We start from the raw sequence: 18963 nt of genomic DNA, 5'->3' as shown, positions 1-18963 counted from the left end.
TGAGCAAACTATCATTTCTTTGTTTATTTTTTCACAAAGGCGTTGCTCCCTCTTCATGGTATTTAATTTCTGTTTTCTTTCATCTGCAATTTTCTCTTTAAGTTCTTGTTCATTCATTATTGATTCTTTCTTGTATTTTGAAAAGTGTGTCATTTCAACGTCTGTGAACAGGTCTTTACCACAATTCTTCTTAAGGCATGCACATTGTTTACATGTTACTTCAGCATTCTGCAAACTCAAAATCATTTCACAAGAGAGCGATCGATGAATAAGAGATTTAATTGTCATACAGTTTTGTTGCCACGTCCAGTCCTCGGCTCTGCCAATAATGTCGCCCTTTAGTGATTTAGTGTCCCTCTTTGTGACAACTTGGAATCCAGGGCAAATATTAACTCGTGCTGCTACCAAGAAGAATGTGTACAGTTCGTGCACGTCTCCACTAAGGGTGGTTGGGAAGCCTAAATTCCGTGAAACTCGCCTATTCGTGATAAGAAATTCCCAAGTAAAATCCTTGTAAATCCTAAGTTCCCGAATAACTCTCTGTTCGTTGCACGTTCGGTTTTCATCGAAAAATATCCACTCATGATATGCTTTGTTACTATTGTGAGTACATGATGTATCTCGAGGAAGCCAGCCAAGTGCAGTGCTAATGTCGACGGAAGGTAGATCTGACCATGATAGTCGTTCGGGGTACTTACTTGCATATCCAACTGTGCCCTTCTCCAAATTTAAGTACGCAGTACTGACAGACCGTTAAGGAATTTTAAAAGAGGAAAATATCGGAATACCACACGGAATGGCGATACAAAGCTAGCGCAGCGTGTTCCCCAGCGTTAATCGCCATCTTGGATTACCGCAAGGAATTATGGGGCGAAACATGACAACACGTCATCGATGATAAAAAAGCAGCTGGGACATAATATTATAAACAGAGTAAAAGTCAATGTTATCAAATGTTGGCAAATTATGTAAGTATGACACATTAAAAACCGCAAAGGATACCATCTTTTACCATCTTTCGTTATTTTACCGTTCTTAACAGAGAGAAACAAACGGCGAACCACCATTCCTATCTCAACCGGTCGAAGCTCTCCTTTTGACCCCATCGCTTGACGGTAAGAAGAGAATAGGTCTTCTTTCAGAACCGACTTTCCAACCTTTTCGTGGAAATTCTTGCAAAGCCTGTTAAATGTGAGGGCAAACATTTAATGATGACTACCGAAGATGTCAAACAATTTTCAGAATTGTAATTCAATGAAAGGCCCGACGTTTTTGATAATTAACAAAAACACACAAAAAACACAAACACTTCGTATCGGACTTTTCTTCATGGCAAGTGACCTTAGAATTTTAGTTGCATTTGACGTCTGTCTAACACTTTACTTACGATGTCTGTGTAGGTCAAGCAAAACAGTCAACTTTGACCAATTTTCATATCTTTACATTGTCAAACTTATATCATAAACAACATAATTTTCATTAAATCGCAGTTAGGCTAGGCCTACTTACCATGTATTAAATTCTTCACGAGTAGTGGAGACGACCGGTGGCTTCTGTTTCAGTTTTTCAGTTTGAGACCGACCTAATGTGTTAGTAACATCATCGAGAGGCATTTTGTGTTTCTAACCAAGGTCCAACGTTGTAACACCGTCAAAGATGCACCGCCAAGATCAAGAGAGCGCTCGAGCCCCCACTTTGAAATATGTACCCGCCCGGCCCAGAACTGCGATGGCTGCATGTGTAATGGCAACGGTCGTGAATTTGAATTTACCGGGTAATATACATACTGTTTATTTTCAATTTATTTCCTGTTGTTTTTTGAATTCATGAATATATTAAGTGGCAGGGTGATTTACGGATGTCCTCTGGACACGTCCCTTTGGAGTTTCACCCCTTTCCGTGTTACCACCATTAGTCGGATCAGGGAATGTTTACACTCACGGCTTAATGCGCTAATTGGGCAAATAACTAGTGAGTTTGTTCTTGAATTAGTAAGCTACTAATTAATGCAAAGCTGATAAGCTCCGATAAGACATTGATATCACATAGGAAATAGTAAGAAAAAACAGTGAGTGGAAACTTTATTTGAAATATACAGAAAATAATATTAGAAATCCGGAAAATCGCCATAACAAAACTGATTATTTGTCCTGTTCCCTGTGCACACAGTGCCAAGTCAAGCTTGTCTTATCTAATAGTGGAATATACCTGGTTTACATGACCCTTACACAAATACACAAAATGAATACAAGAGGTTACATGAGCCATTTCACAAAACAATGTAGAAATACAAAATAGACTAATTGCAAAAAAAAAAAATAAAAAAAAAATAAAATAAAATAAAAAATAAAAAAGTAAAAAGAGAAAAGAAAAGAAAAGAATAGAAAAGAAAAGGGCAAATCAAATATTGTCCTTTGTCGTCAAGAATCAATGCTATTGATTTTACCATTCCTTGATTTTTTTTTCAGCATGGCTATACATCCCGTTGAGAATTATGTAGCTACTGGTCAAATGGCTGGACAAGTCCCAGACTCAACTGTAAGTGTAAAACTTAACATATCGTCTTGTTGCAGTGTAATGACTTTGTTTGCATCGTCAACATTTCAAGACAATATGTGGAAAAATACATGTATACTGTGAGTCAGATTGGTGTGAGATCGTTTCTAATGTTGTCCATCAAAAACAGGGATTCCTGAAGTCATTCAGGGAACACCAACCAACAACAGAATAAACTGGTTTTTGAAAGAACCCCCCCCCCCCCCCCCCCAAAAAAAAAAAAAAAAAAAAAAAAATTCAAAAGGCTACATATCTTCCAAATAAATGACTCAAGAAACATTTTTTAGAAATGATTTGAATCAAAGAAAACATGATAAAATATTGCTGAATTGGCAAACATTGAATGTCCTGACCAAATTGATGGAATGAGAGCGTGGTTCACTTTTGGGTAGTTTAATATTCTTGTTGGTGTGATATCCCTCGGTCCTACCGTCCCAGCTTTGCCGACATTCTTCTTGATCTTGCTTCTATCATATCAACTATGCTTTCTGTCTCTAATTCTTCGATTTTTTGAAACTCAAAACTACATTTTTTTGGAAAGAGTGAGTGATTCAAGATGACAACACCATGTATTGTCAACTTATAACTAACCTGTAAATCAAGCTTCTATGCCAAATGCACCTGACTAAAACTAATACCTGTAATGAACCCCATTTTTATTTTCCATGTAGCCCGAGGATGTAGCAATGTGTCATAATGTAAGTAAATCAGCGTCACTATAGCAACCATTCTCCATATTCTACTTGTTTTTTGCTGCCTGTAAAACTGTCATAAATCTTTTCTTCTGCGCAGTCTTTTCCCATTTTTGTGCCATTAGTGTGTTCTCATTACTCATTATTTAACCCAAGTACATTTTTCATATCATGAAATGTATCTAACCTTTTCTGGGAAATAACTGTCACATAAAAACACCACATGGAGTTTAATGTACATGGTCATGGTCATCTGTTGTGCATGTGCAGAACAAAATGGAAGATTTTAAAATAATTTACCAATTTTGTTCACTAGCTGGTAAAAATTCAAAACCTGGACAAAATGGAACAATTGAACTAAAATATGTATCTTGTTACTATTCCTGACTGGGGCTAATCCTGCTTGCAGATGGAGTAAGTTGGATTGGGACTTGATGCTGACATTGGCCCTCTCCTTCTCCCTATGGTGTTGAGGGACATTGTCAGTATCACGTTCTGTACACTGTCCGCAAACAGGTCCCACTAGAAGGGGGCATGCTGTTTAGCTAGTAGACTGTGTTTTTTTAACACATGCCATATTTCTAGCAACAGTATTTTTTCTATTATGCGATACCAACTCCTTAATATTCAAAACCTGAATATAACAAAACAGAAAACTCATCACTTTGTAAACACGCTTTTTCACGGCCGTGTCCTTTTATTGGGAATATAATTTGCATAAATAAGATTGTATGTGGTTTGTACTTTTGCAAGGCGATTATGGTAAAAAATGTGAAGTGACGATTTTAGTTTGTCTAATTTCAAAATGTCTAACATCGCATGTGAGCAATTAAATACCATGTTATATCATTAAAAGTTAATTGCTACAATGATCTGTTCAGTAAATTTTGATCACTTCCGTAATGTTAAAATCTAAGGCAGTCTATGTGTGTATTTGATAAATACGCCCATAATAATCACTGGTAACATAACTACTATACATGTATATAATGTGTACATTAATTGTTCTATCTTGTAGGCTCATATTAGAATATGGGAAACAGAAACCCTATGTACACATGCAATCATTGGTCTTGAAGTCTTCCAAACTGGAATCATTGGAATCAACTTTTCACAAGAGGTATGTTATAATACATGTATCTACAATTTAAAGATGGGTATACAATATTCACAGTTTGAACACACGCATACACAGAGACACAGACATACACTCATTCACACACACACACACACACACACACACACATACACATACACACACACACATACACTTGATCGCACACACACACACAAACTCACTCACACTCACACACACACACACACATACACACACACTCACACACACACAGTCACACTCATACTCATGCACACTCACACACTGTATCAATGTCTAGTTGAATGTCAGATTCCTAACAATATTGGTTTTGTTCTCAAAGTCTTGTTGATTTTTTTTCAGTTATAAACAAACATATTATATGCTATTGTTCACTATTTTGATGTCTTTAACATGTAATGATGATTTCTATGTCATACATTGATATTTTAGAATGGCGGTGATTGGCTAGCGGTCTTAGATGAAGGTGATAACCATGTACTTAGTGTGTGGAATTGGAAGGAAGACAAACTCATTGCCAATACTAAGGTAATGGTTACATTAGAGCTTGTATTGTCATTTTGTGTATGACCTAATTTACATACATGTGAATTGTATCAGCTAATTTACATACATGTGAATTGTATGACCTAATTTACATACATGTGAATTGTGTGACCTAATTTACATACATGTGAATTGTATGACCTAATTGACATACATGTGAATTGTGTGACCTAATTTACATACATGTGAATTGTGTGACCTAATTTACATACATGTGAATTGTGTGACCCAATTTACATACATGTGACATTGTATGTGACCTAATTTACATACATGTGACATTGTATGTGACCTAATTTACATACATGCGAATTGTATGACCTAATTTACATACATGTGAATTGTGTGACCTAATTTACATACATGTGAATTGTGTGACCTAATTTACATACATGTGAATTGTGTGACTTAATTTACATACATTTGATATTGTATGTGACATAATTTACATACATGCAAATTGTATGACCTAATTTACATACATGTGAATTGTGTGATCTAATTTACATACATGTGATATTGTATGAGTTAATTTACATGTGACATTGTTAGACCAGAATTGACACACTATGTTACATCATAGATATATAGTGAGAGGGGTTAAGGCGCTCAGTCATTTTTCTTTCATTTTTAATGCTTTCTACTTAAATATTACTTTTTGTGCTGGCATCAGGAATACATGGTAAATAATTTACCCGAGGCAAGTTTTGCTTTCAATGCATAAATGGTGTTGATGTGATAAATAAAGTCTGACTGAAATCTGTTTGCTGTGTATCTGTACTAATAATACCTCATCTAATTCATCCACGATGATGTGCTTCTTAGTTTCATCCACGATAGTGTGCTTCTTAGTTCTAGTAATGTGATATCTGTATATAATTTGGACTTCACATTCTTATTCTTGTGATTAATGCACTGACTTTCAACATGCACAAATGAAATGGCCGTAATTTGTCACAGATGAATGACTTTTTCTCAGACTTTTAACATCAGTTAAGCTTAATTTTATCCAAGCAAATGCCGAGATATTGAACATTCCAAAAATGGTATCCAGGTATTGGGTGTTTTTGATGTTTCTGTTTGCATAATGTATTTTTTGTTCACATGGTGACTTTGTATTTTGGCCTACACATGCGAATGCACTGCAACTTGTTCATTTACCATGCTTGAGAAGCTTCAACTTTCTGCAGACCATCATATGGCACGTTGTTTCATCAAATGTAAACTCACATTAGATAAATTTTATACAAAATATACACTGGAGAATTTATGATTAGGACGGTTGGTTCAGTACTTTCCTAACCTTAGAAAATTGTCAAATGATATTATACACATAAGGTTTTAATTTTTTTTTATTTATGTCTTTTTTTCTTTTTTCTTTTTTAAATATTAATTTCTTTTTATTACACATTGAAAATAAAATTGACAGTTAGCTGTCATTGGTCATAGTTATTATGTTTTAGTTGCTATGGCAATTTAGCTTTTGCTACACCCATTTTTGTATTTATTTGCACTATAAAGCTTTAGAATCACAAAAGCAGAGAAAGGGTATCTTGTAAATCATACTATGAGTACAATACATACAATCATAACATTACAACATGTCTGTGGTTTATATTCAGACTCTCTCCCCATTTGTACAGTCCGTTATTCTCAGAAATTTGACCACAAGAATAATGTAAAGAGAGAAATTAGACATGGTTGTAAGGTTTTAAATTTTATAATATGGTTTACAAAACTTGTCACAAATATAACATGTCCAATGTTTTTTCTCAATCATGTATTTGTTCATAGAATAGTCATTTATGTAATATTAATGAATGACTTACATTTAGAAAAAAGAAAGAAAAAGAAAGCATTTTATCACACTACTGCTTATATTGTATTAAGTCATTAGAAATGGCCATCACTTTCAATATGGACAGTTTATCATCCATCACATCATAAACTTTTGTATAGGCACATTGTAACAAATTTTGAAAATAAAATTATCAGAACTTTGTATAATACAGTCACACTGCCATAAAAAAGATTCACCATTACCTTACAGAAACCTAATTAAAGACTAAGACATTCATTCGGTACATTAAAAATGTCCATATGGATGAGGATTGGGTATTTATTTTTAATATTTAATTTATAAAACAATTTTATCATGGCTTCCTACTTGAAAAATCAACATGAAACAACATATGCCAAGTCCTTGTTTGTAACTCAATGAATTGCAAGAGATTGATAAAATGTTTCTTATTTTAGCATTTTGCAATGTATTGAGTTACAAACACAGACTTGGTCAATGTTGTTTCATATTGATTTTCAAGTAGGAAGCCCGTTTTGTAAATAAAAAAATCCGACATAAATACCCAGTTCTCATCTATATTGACGATCACAGATTCTGAAGTACTATAAAAGGATTTATGGTGTGATATTAATATTCAAATCTATCTTGATACATTTTCAGACTCATCCTGACACAGTCATATTTGCAGTCTTCCATCCCCATGACGACACTTGCCTCATAACAGGTGGTAAACAACATCTGTTCTTCTGGAAGATCATGACCAATAAGATCTTACGTGACAAAAAGAGTGGTGTCTTTGAGGTGAGGATAGTTAATGTTAGTCTTATTAGGATTTGTGGTATCAATAGCATACCACTTTTAACCTTATGAACATTTTTGTTTTCGTACTGTATTGATGGGAATGTCTTTATGTTGTATATCCTTGCATAGATCCCATGTCACATTTGGTCATGTCCGTTCACGCAGAACGTAATACTAACTAGTCATATCCCAACTTCATTTTTTGTTTTCTATGTTGATGTGATACTGTACATGATTTGATCATTTTTTTCATGTGGCATATGACTTCAAATTCTAGCTCTATTCAAGTTCTGTGCCCCTCTCAGTGAAACATCTATAAACATCCTAGCTTCAGTCTGAATGTTAACAGTGTCCATTACTAGAACTTTTGTTTTTGTTAAAAACTTACTTTTTGTGTTGTTTAAACATGTCTGTGTTAGTGTCCATTCTGTTCTCAGTGTCTCAGTGTCTGTTACATTAAGTGTTGAGAGTTTCTGTTAAGTGTTAAAAGATTGTCAGTACATTAAAGACAGCTAAATCTGTGATGTTTTCATTTTACCGTGTCTGTGTACATTGTATTATTATGTAAACTACATGTATATGTGATGTTTTCACTTTATCATGTCTGCATAGAAGTACAACAATTATGTCTGTGATGTTTATACTTCAACTGATTTCATGCTATCTTCCTCTCATCTTTCCATACATTCAGTTTAACAAATGGACTCATAGTGTAAACTCCTCTCTTGGTTACATCCATGTAAGTGTGTAATATTGTCAAATGGCGTATAGATAGACCAAATGCACGTAGTATACAATGTATAAATCAATAATCACCAATGATATTATGTAAAATGTCTATGCTGGAGTTAGTTGTCTAATGGTCGCAACAGCATGACACACTGTGTAATGGCTCCTGTGTATGTTGCTTGATACTGTGTTATATTACTTAATTATATATATATATATATATATATATATATATATATATATATATATATATATATATATATATATATATATATATATATATATATATATATATATATATATATATATATATATATATATATATATATAATTAAGTAGCCATCTGTATACCTCGATGCATGTGTTGTGACTAGTTATACTACTGACCATAGGTGTACATAGTCTGACCGTAACATGATATAATAATTCGTAATATGATTCAAGTGTGCAAATGTATCTAGTGTGACGTGAAAGCTGTTTATGAAGTGGTTGAGTATAAGTGTGGAAGACATGAATAATATTGGTATATCGTTACAAAGTAGACATACACGTACATGACAGTGAGCTATGACAATGCAATTCCAAGTAGTAAAGCCATCAACTTAACACCAAATTATTGTAAATGAACAAGAATGAAAATACTACCAAGCTACAGCTGAACTCATCAGTATCATTGTTATACCCTCTTCAGCCTGACTGCTAGTTGGATCTGTGACTCTGCATACACTGTACTCATTGTAAATAGTGAACAAGCATAGATGGAGTCACAGATTCAGCTAGGTGACTGGTTGTATCCTCTTTAATAGCCTCGATTTGCCAAGGAGGTTGGGTATTAAACTGACATTAATTCGGGATTGGTTATGTTTTCCTTCAATGATCACATATTGCCTAACATAGATCACGCCTCACAGAATGCAATAGCTAAAAAAAGCCAAATGCCAAATACTTCTATCCGCTTAAGAGAATAACATTGTTCCATTTCTGAACAATTTCATACTAAATGTGGCTCCCTTTCATAAATTGGTTTATAATTATTTAATAATAAGATGGGTTGTCACAGTAGCCAATCAAAATAGTTAAGTTACATAATTTATTATAGTTCTGATTGAGCTAATTTGAGGTCAAATTCAAACTCTGTTTTTTGTAAACCTACCACAAATAACATATTGAGTACTAAAATAATAACTTGAGTAAAGACCATGAACTAACAAATTTAAAGGGAATGTTTAGGCGTATGTCCTGGCAAGACAGAAAAACGGAAGGTCGCTTGCAGTAATACAATACCTTAATTAAGTCAGTAAAGGCACAGCTTTAGCTCCTGTAATTCCACGCATTGATATTGAAAAGTATGTTTGATAAACTAGACTAACAAATAAAAGTCATTGGTTCATGTTGTGTGATGTCATACTCATCCAATCCATCTACATAGATAATCTTTATCCAGCTTTTAACACATGTGAGCATAATATAGCCCTCTGTGTGATCATGTAAATACACACAGACATCCCGTTTAGGAGAACACATTGTTAGTCAAAGTAAGCTTACAAAGTTTATTGAAAAGAATTTATTTTAAACATTTATATGATATACTTGTTTTTACAGGAGGATAAACCTAAATATGTAACGTGTATAGAGTTTGCCCACAATGGTGATGTCATAACTGGTGATTCTAATGGCAACCTTACTGTTTGGTCAAAAGGTAGGTCCAATACACAATAGGCTTGCTCACATATGAAATCTCTGTCCTCTAAACACTCCAGTAAATTCTGCTATTTATTGACTAAACTTGACAGATTTAGTTTCATATTTGAAACTGTTAACCCCTTCCCTCATTTGGCTACCCAAAAGGTCCAAGTGAAGTCCATAATAAACATGCTATTCCAGTATTTCACACAGTGCATGACTTGAGGCAATGTTGTAAACCATGGGCCTCTGTACAGCACCGTTGCTTCAGCAGAAATGTATGCTCTGGCTTGCAAGAATAGATTTGAGATTTGAGAATAGATTATCAATGAATATTGATAACAAAAGTTGTTTAATGATATTTTGAGTAAAAAAGCAACATACAATCACAATTTTGACCTATCATGTTTTGCATTAGGTACAATTGTGGCAAATACAGAAAACACTTTACTTTGGTGTTATGGGTTGTTATTCTCCAATGATTAAACTACAGTAGTATATTATAACATGCTTGTGTTCCCTACAGATTCAGCCAGTGTATTCCGTGCAAAGCATCGCCTGCAACATGCTCACGAGAAGAGTGTGTTTTCACTGTGTATGTTACCTGATGGTACTTTGCTATCAGGTGGTGGTGTGGACAGGAAGATTATTGCATGGGATTCATTAAAGGCTTACAGCTCAGCTAAAGCAGAGAGAATGGTAAGAATTGTCATATCAAATTGCAGTATCTACGACAGCAAACGGTTTAACTTATATGGTATAACGCTTCGTTATATACAAAGTTCATTGAACTTAAAACAGCATTCAACAATCTGTCAAGTTAGCTTTTAAACTTCAACACTTTACATAAATATGTAATTACAAACTAAATTATGTAAATACAAACTTATTAAAGTGGCCATATAGATGAGAATTGGGTATTTATTTTGAAATTTCAATTTATAAAACAACTTTACTATGTTTTTCCACTTGAAAAGTTGATGTGTAATTAGAGCAAATACTAAGTCCATAAAGGTATCAATATTGTCACTTTACAGTCAAAATTGGCAATAATATGTCAACAGTAATTAGTGTTTATCATGTAAAATAATAGCCTAATCCGTTTTTCTTTACAGATACCAGAATCAGCAGGTGGGATTCGTACAATCACTCCAAGACATACTGACACAGCAGATGGTGTCTTAGTGGTTGGTACAATCCGAAATAACATATTGGAAGGTTCCTTACAAACTAAATTTAACTATCTTGTACAAGGCCATTGTGAGGAGGTCTGGGCACTTGCAATACACCCACTAGAGAATGTATTTGTTACAGCGGGCTATGACATGAATGTAATATTATGGGCTGCAGACACACATAAAGTCATCTGGAAGACACAAATTGAGGTTAGTCTTATATATGGCAAAAGAGTTTAGAATATGAGATTGTCTTCAAAATAACTACATGTTTGTTTATCTTGGAGTTTGGATTAGTAGGGTTAGCAATGTCATAAACAACAGCCTCTTTTACGACATCATCTAAGATGCACTGTCTACATATTCCACCGTGTTGTGGAAGAAATATCGACTTTGGTTCGCGAGAAAGTATTTTTAGAGTCTATATGAAAGCTAAATGATGTAAATTATGTGTTAAAGTTTGACTATGATGATCATCTATCAAACATTTGCCCATATACATTTATACTTATACTTATATTTAAAAACCCGGTTAGGTTTAGACTTTGAATATAGATGGGAACACCACCTGTCATGCAGAACTATAGAAACAGTTGATTTAAAACAAGGAATACACAGTTAAGATAACACTATTGGATTTAATCCCAGCCATGTAAAGAAGTATTTCAGAATTATATGTTGTAAACCTAGATATTTTCACCACTAGAAAATTTTCTAATTTTACAGTTTTCAGCTAGTTCTCAAAGACTAATTTTTACTAATTCCCAGACTTGCACACTGTGTTCATGTACAAGAAGGGGTGCATTTTAGTCACTACATATTTTTTCATTTTTGTTTTCCAGTGAAATAAGCAAAAGTAAGTCTTTATCGAAAACTTCCAGGTTTACAGTAACACAACCAAGTTTATTAATAACAAGTTATTTCATTTAAGATGTTAAGTAACCATTACTTTCTGAATATTTTACAGAAACCATGTCTATCATGTGCATTCAATGCCAGTGGTACAGTCCTTGCATTAGGAACAGTGTCTGGTCGGTTCATTGTCCTCAATGCTTTCAATGGTATGCATATCACCTCTGTTCAAGTTGGCCATGAACAACTCGACTCCATCAAATTCAGTCCAGACGGAAGCATCTTAGTCATGGGTTCCCATGATCACAACATTTACTTATATTCTGTTCTGGATGACGGTCAAGTTTATCGAAAGATTGGAGTGTTGAGGGGACATGATAATTTCATCACACACATTGATTGGGCCAAGGATAGCTGTTATCTACAGAGTGTTTCTGGAAACTATGACCTTTTATACTGTAAGTATATAATTAACCAATGGTTGGTCTATAGGTGGAGGTGATTTATAGGGTTGGGGAACTGCTAGCTTACAGGCCAGAGAAGGGTTGAGGAACTGCTAGTTTACACACCAGAGTAGGGTTGGGGAACTGCTAGTTTACAGGCCAGAGCAGGGTTGAGGAACTGCTAGCTTACAGGCCAGAGAAGGGTTGAGGAACTGCTAGTTTACACGCCAGAGAAGGGTTGGGGAACTGCTAGTTTACAGGCTAGAGAAGAGTTGGGGAACTGCTAGTTACTGGCCAGAGAAGGGTTGGGGAACTGCTAGTTACTGGCCAGAGAAGGGTTGGGGAACTGCTAGTTATTGGCCAGAGAAGGGTTGAGGAACTGCTAGTCGAGTAGGGGTGGGTGTGTGTAGACCAAAATGACCAACTTGAGTACAGTAATTTTTGTACCATGGTTGGTCTACATAATTTAATTTATATGGCTCGGGCTGGATTGGGTTAATGGCTTGGTTGAGCTACTTTACAGGGCTTGCAATTTGGTTTGGCTATACATGTAACATTTTCCATATATGTGAGTAGGGCTTGGTTGGCATACTTTGCCAGGGATGAAATGCTTATGCAAAGTATACAGGGGTGGGTAGGTATAGTTTTGAACCCTTGGTGAGGCTAATATACAGAATTGCATTTAGTTACTTTACAGGCCTGGGCCAGGTTACATTACAGGCCTGGGTAGGGTTAGATTACAGGCCTGGGTAGTTATTACAGGCCTGGGTAGGGTTAGATTACAGAATATGTTACCATGACAATTACATTTAATTCAAGCTAGATAAATATTACATTTTGGTGATCATACATGATTTACATAAATACTGATATAATCTTTTTCAGGGGACATCAATTCACTAAAGAGGGAGAAAAATGATGTACTAATGAGAGACGTTGAATGGTATACGCAAACATGTATCCTTGGTTACACACTGCTTGGTAAGTCTTTATATCTGTGTGAGGACTCCACTTCAGCATACACAGAGGATACATAATAATTCATTTCCACAGAAAAGAAAGACATACACAGTGTGGCATATTAAACGTTGCTCTCAAATTCCATATTATTTACATATACTTTGAATCCGTGAATTTGAAATTGTGGTGTGGGTGCTCTTAAAATGAGATGATATATCTACGGCATTCGCCATCTAATGTGACACATTCCTTATAACATCACAATTTATGGAACACCCTGGGGTTAGTACCTCTGAGAAAGTACTGTCAAAATGTGACTGACTTAAAAAAATCAATCATTCAATCATACAATCAATCAATCAATCAATCAACCCATCCATCCACCCACCCACTTATCCATCAATCAAATCTACCCACCCACCCACCCACAATTGATCCTTAGCGGTGCCACTGAACAGTACAACCATTCTGGAGTCTGGCACGATATAAAGTTTTTTTTCGGATTTTTTGATTTGACATATCTACATGACACAATGATCTATTGTTTGGTTATACAGGTGTTTGGTCATCTAAAGATACTGGTACTGATATCAATGCAGTGGAGAGATCACAACATAGTGATGTGATTGTATCTGGTGACAACAATGGTTTCATCTCAGTCTACAGATACCCATGTACATCATTTAAGGTATGATTAACAGAATACTAAATAGATACATTAATTGTCTTTTCTTATAAAATGTCATTTCCAAGTCATGCTATTTATTGAACAGTATCATCATAAAGCAGCCTTACTTGTATGGCTGTAGTTTACATGATTCTAGATTGATGGTTGTCACTGTGTGTGTGTGTGTGTGTGTGTGTGTGTGTGTGTGTGTGGAGGGGTGGTCGAGTGACAATGTGTATGTGTGTGTTGGGCGGGGGTGGTCAAGTGACAGTCAGAATCAATTCACAGACACATCAAGCCATGCAAGCAAGGCTACATCATAAAGGCTAAGCAGAGCCATATAGTAGTAGTAAAACCTTAAATCCACCAGTACTTACTACACATAAGAACATTTAATTAAATCTGTGATGTAATAATCATGCTGTGACAGCTGATAATACCCATATACCAACTATTAACATAACAGAAAATCTGCCAACAGAGAACTATGAAACAAGTATAACAGCAAATTTCACTAACATGACAATCATGCTGATGAATATAGCAACACACTCACAAACATAACACTTCACAAAACAGCAAACCAGCTACAAAACATACTGGTAAACTTGTTAGCAAACAGAATAAAAATATTAACTTTTTAACACATTTCACAACTTATTTTATTTTATTTTCAGGCTGAAAGTCATGATGTCAAGGCATACAGCTCACATGTCACTAATGTCAGGTTTTTACCTGAAGACCGATTTATGGTTTCCACTGGTGGATTAGATGCGTGCCTTATGCAATGGGTACTTGTTGATAAAAATGGACGCTATTTTGGTACCGGTGGTACAGAACTTTAGTGACACTATAACAATGTACATTACCACCTTGTACATTATCTGAGGTCAATTACGATATACTACCATCTAGTACACTATCTGAGGCCAATAAGAATACATTTATGCAATGGGTACTTGTTGATAAAATGGACGCTATTTTGGTTCTGGTGGTACAGAACTATTGTGACTCCATTTTAGACAATGTACACCATCTAGTGCATTATCTGAGGCCAATTAGAATACATTTATGCAATGGGTACTTGTTGATAAAAATGGATGCTATTTTGGTTCCGGTGGTACAGAACTACTGTGACTCCATAGACAATCTATAGTCTGCCATCTAGTGCATTATCTGAGGCCAATGTTTCACCTGTAAAGCCGGCAAATGGACCTGAGGTTGACAAAGCCTGTTGACCTGAACAGGCGAAATGTTACTCATAAGTACCAAGAATGCTAGGTCTTGGTACAAGAACGTAGGAATAAGTTGTGAAGCATTTGATGTTAGAAAACGATCTTATGCAAATCTATCATGCAAAACGCAGCTGTGAAAATTCAAAGAATTTACATTGAAATGTAAAGACAAAATATGAGTGGAAAAACAATCTACGCTTTTGATTATCATTAAAAATATTTTCTGTATTTAAGATTTTAGGGGAAATATTGGAATAAGTTTTAGGTATTAAGATAAGTCTTCTATTTTGAAAAAACCCCATAAGGTTATGAACAAATTAAGTTTACAAGAAAAACTGTGATATGTATAACCTTTGACCTGAAGAAAAATTGTGCCATTGTTTGACCTTTGACCCAGGGTCTACCATAACTTTAATTTCAAGTGTCAAGTTTTAATTTGAATATATTTATTCATATTTTTGTGTATTTTAGATAAAATCATGCAAAAATTATGATCAGTACTACATACTTTGAAATCATGAAGCGAAAGAGACTTTCTTTTTTCAACTTTTTACAGTAAAGTGTACTATATGTAAAGAGATGTTTTTTTAATTAAATTAGCGTTTTTCTGTAATAAAATGCAAGTGTAAATATACGCTACATGCCAAACATTTGTGTATAGAAAACATCAACTTTATTGAATAGATGTAATAAAGTGGTTATATATAAAACAGTTTATCTTTGGTTTCCGGGGTTTTCTTATTTACGCATATACAACATATATGTGTATGAATCTTTCCATGGTTTATCTACACCGATTTGCTATGTTGTTGTTGTTGTTGTTGTTTGTTATCAGTTTACTGGTCTTTGATTTTAATAGGTGAATTTGGAAGACTGAGAACAAGCCACATTATTGATGTACAAAGACTATATCGAATAGTGTCATGCACACAGACACATATGCATGTACGTATACATGTGCACACATTTGTATACACATACATATGTACACACAATCCTTCATACACATACACAATGTGCACACATACACACACATACATACAGACACATACACATACATACATACACACACATGAGGCTGCACACATACATACATACAGACAGACACATGCATACATACATACAGACACATACACATACATACATACATACCGTATATACATACATACACAATGTACACACATACACATACATACATACATATATATATATATACATACATACATACATACATACATACGGACACATACACACACACACACACATCCAATCACACAAAGGAAAAAAGCAATCACAATGAAAGATAACATGAACTTCTTTCCCTTGCAGATTTTAATTGCATTGTAGTTTATCTTAAAGTGATATATAAACACTGGATGATTGCACACATATTTACAATTTCACAATATTGCTAGATTAATCATGTTGTGACCATATAACAATATTTCTATAAAACAGTAAATCATTTCACTCCATAATGTCTTTATAACATTATAGACATTATATACACAGTGCCTCATCAGGCAAGTCAGATTTTTTCATTTGTTACACAATCCACCTGAGAATAAAGTGGGCTGTGGCAGCATTAAAACATAAACATGTAGAAAAAACTGTAATTATGTATTTGGTAACTTTTTCATGAACAAATCATGAAGATACAGCTATTCGTAGTAAAAGTCATGGTACATACATACATGTACGTGTAAATAACATTCCAGGCATTCTGTTGTGGTGATAACACAGTCATTTCTTGTATCACCTATGATTTGATATGGTCATGTTATCAAGGCACATGCTGTATTTGTGTGGTGTGAGTTGGCCAGCATGTGAATTCTCAATTTTTTCTCACCTATAAGCATTGAACATACAAGCTCTGGTATGTGCTATGTTCTAATGACATACAGTATGTATTTGTTACTTCCTTGATGAGAAAGTGGCAAGCAAAGTAAATAATTTGAGACTTTTTGCGATGGCAGGTAAGTTTTTACAGGTGTATAACCACCATGTTGTAGCTACCATGCAAAGACATGGAAACCTAACAGATACACTGTTACGATGTCATGTGAGATAATAGCAATCACGATCTCTCTGGCAACCTCTGTACCAAACAGGTTATGTAAATGGCTGGCGACATCTCCCTGGCAACTCCAGTCCAAAACAGAGTACGCATACACAATTGGTTTTTTACATCTCACTGGCAACTTCAGATCCATGAAAGGATATTTGATTGGCTATCAGTATCTCTATGACAACTTCAGTTCCAAGACAGGTTGTGTGATTGGCTATCATCATTTTATCTGGTAACTCCAGCTCTGTGACAGGATATGTAATTGGCTGTTGTCATCTATCTAGCCAATCCAGATCAAAGACAGGAGACATGATTGGCTATCACCATTTATTTGGCAACTTCAGATCCGTGATGAGATGTATGATTGGATGGCATTCTAGACAAGTATATGCCTACACATAGATCTTGGGAGAATCTATGGTCTACATTCCTTTGACAAGTATATGTCTACAATACATACCATTGCCTCATCAACTGAAGAAATATGTTGACTCAAGAACATTTTCCAAATCAAAGTCACCTTTATCTGGGATTTGTTTGAGGAACATAAGTAATGCCCCATCATCACCAGTATCTTGATAAACACTGAAAAAATTAGGAATCAATTGTATGTGTTAATAGGCTACCTCAGCTGGTGAGCTATTAGACAGCGTTTACTATAGTTTGCCTTTTACTATGGACACTGTACTGGGGACACATACATTTTTTAAAGAGCAGGCAACTGTAAGAATGAAGATGAGAGGGACCATATTTTTTTTCCTGTTTCTCATTACCTGTCTAACCCAAATTTTCAGCTCCGATATCAAAATAATGTTTTGTTAAACAGCGCCCTCTCTGGAAAGAATAAACAAGTGTCAGGACTGTCAAAGTCATCTACAGTCATGGCAGCAGTGATGACACTTGTTCAAGAACAGAGCGCTTCTTTCATGATAGAAGTTATTGAAGTAGGGAGATGAGAACATGCCAATTGTGTAGAGAAGCTGGGAAAAGAGGCTTGTTACCAGGAATCCAATAAAAAGAAGATAGAGAGGAGGAAAATGAAAGGTAGAGAAACATGAAGATGATATTTTATTTTTTTCCTTTTTTTTAAATCAACCGGCCAACAGATAGTTAAATTAAAAAGGAATTAAAAATTAATGAGAAACATAAAAAAAATAGAGACACCCTCACACGGAGCATACATGTACAAAATCATAAATCTATATCTATGTACAATTATATGTAAATGCTACCTAGATGGGTGTTGCCTAATGTATAGTTAGTTCCACCCAAGAAGCTAGACAGTAAAGATGTAGTTAATATAGTCAGTGTATGTGGTGTGCTCTCTCCCACTGGAGACCCACCCAACACAGCCTGTAAGCTAACCTGAGAGTCTCTCAGAATTAATTGGATCCAAGATCCTTATCAAAGCTGACCAGTCATTTCCACTGAGTGACACAATAGCATCACACACATAGTATCTCTTCAATCACAACCTTGATATGTTCAGCAATAAAAATATTCTTATCTAGTGAGTAAAACAACCCCAACTTGCTAAATGTTTAATTTTGATCATTATGTTATGTGTATAATTACTTAAAATGTACCAGTGATTACCTGCACTGGTACGCGCGCATTGTGGTATTTTCACTGCAGTACAAT

At 34.9% G+C, this 18963-nt stretch overlaps 2 protein-coding genes across 7 annotated transcripts in view; one reads left to right on the top strand and one right to left on the bottom strand.

Moving 5' to 3' along the window:
* LOC144451878 (echinoderm microtubule-associated protein-like 2) overlaps positions 1-15931 on the top strand; it is a 56652-nt gene extending 40721 nt beyond the window's left edge. For 3 of the 6 annotated variants that reach the window (XM_078142799.1, XM_078142802.1, XM_078142803.1), the window contains exons 6-17: positions 2469-2538; positions 4267-4368; positions 4795-4890; positions 7370-7510; positions 8202-8249; positions 9842-9938; positions 10449-10621; positions 11038-11307; positions 12065-12407; positions 13278-13373; positions 13910-14040; positions 14697-15931. In XM_078142799.1, the coding sequence (XP_077998925.1) occupies positions 2469-2538; positions 4267-4368; positions 4795-4890; positions 7370-7510; positions 8202-8249; positions 9842-9938; positions 10449-10621; positions 11038-11307; positions 12065-12407; positions 13278-13373; positions 13910-14040; positions 14697-14864 (1735 nt within the window). In that variant the 3' untranslated portion in view covers positions 14865-15931. Of the gene's footprint in view, positions 1-2468; positions 2539-3227; positions 3255-4266; positions 4369-4794; positions 4891-5581; positions 5609-7369; positions 7511-8201; positions 8250-9841; positions 9939-10448; positions 10622-11037; positions 11308-12064; positions 12408-13277; positions 13374-13909; positions 14041-14696 lie in introns of all 6 variants that reach the window. The other 3 variants (XM_078142801.1, XM_078142805.1, XM_078142800.1) reach the window with 2 other exon arrangements.
* Positions 15932-16640: 709 nt separating this feature from the next.
* LOC144451808 (DNA-directed RNA polymerase, mitochondrial-like) overlaps positions 16641-18963 on the bottom strand; it is a 30411-nt gene continuing 28088 nt past the window's right edge. The window contains exon 29 of the mRNA XM_078142711.1: positions 16641-17907. Within this exon, the coding sequence (XP_077998837.1) occupies positions 17793-17907 (115 nt within the window). The 3' untranslated portion in view covers positions 16641-17792. The remainder of the gene's footprint in view (positions 17908-18963) is intronic.

The sequence above is a fragment of the Glandiceps talaboti genome, chromosome 21, assembly GCF_964340395.1.
Source record: "Glandiceps talaboti chromosome 21, keGlaTala1.1, whole genome shotgun sequence".
In the NCBI taxonomy this organism is placed as follows: domain Eukaryota; kingdom Metazoa; phylum Hemichordata; class Enteropneusta; family Spengelidae; genus Glandiceps; species Glandiceps talaboti.
Note: the sequence above shows the minus strand (reverse complement) of the source record. Positions and strands in the feature narration are given on the sequence as shown.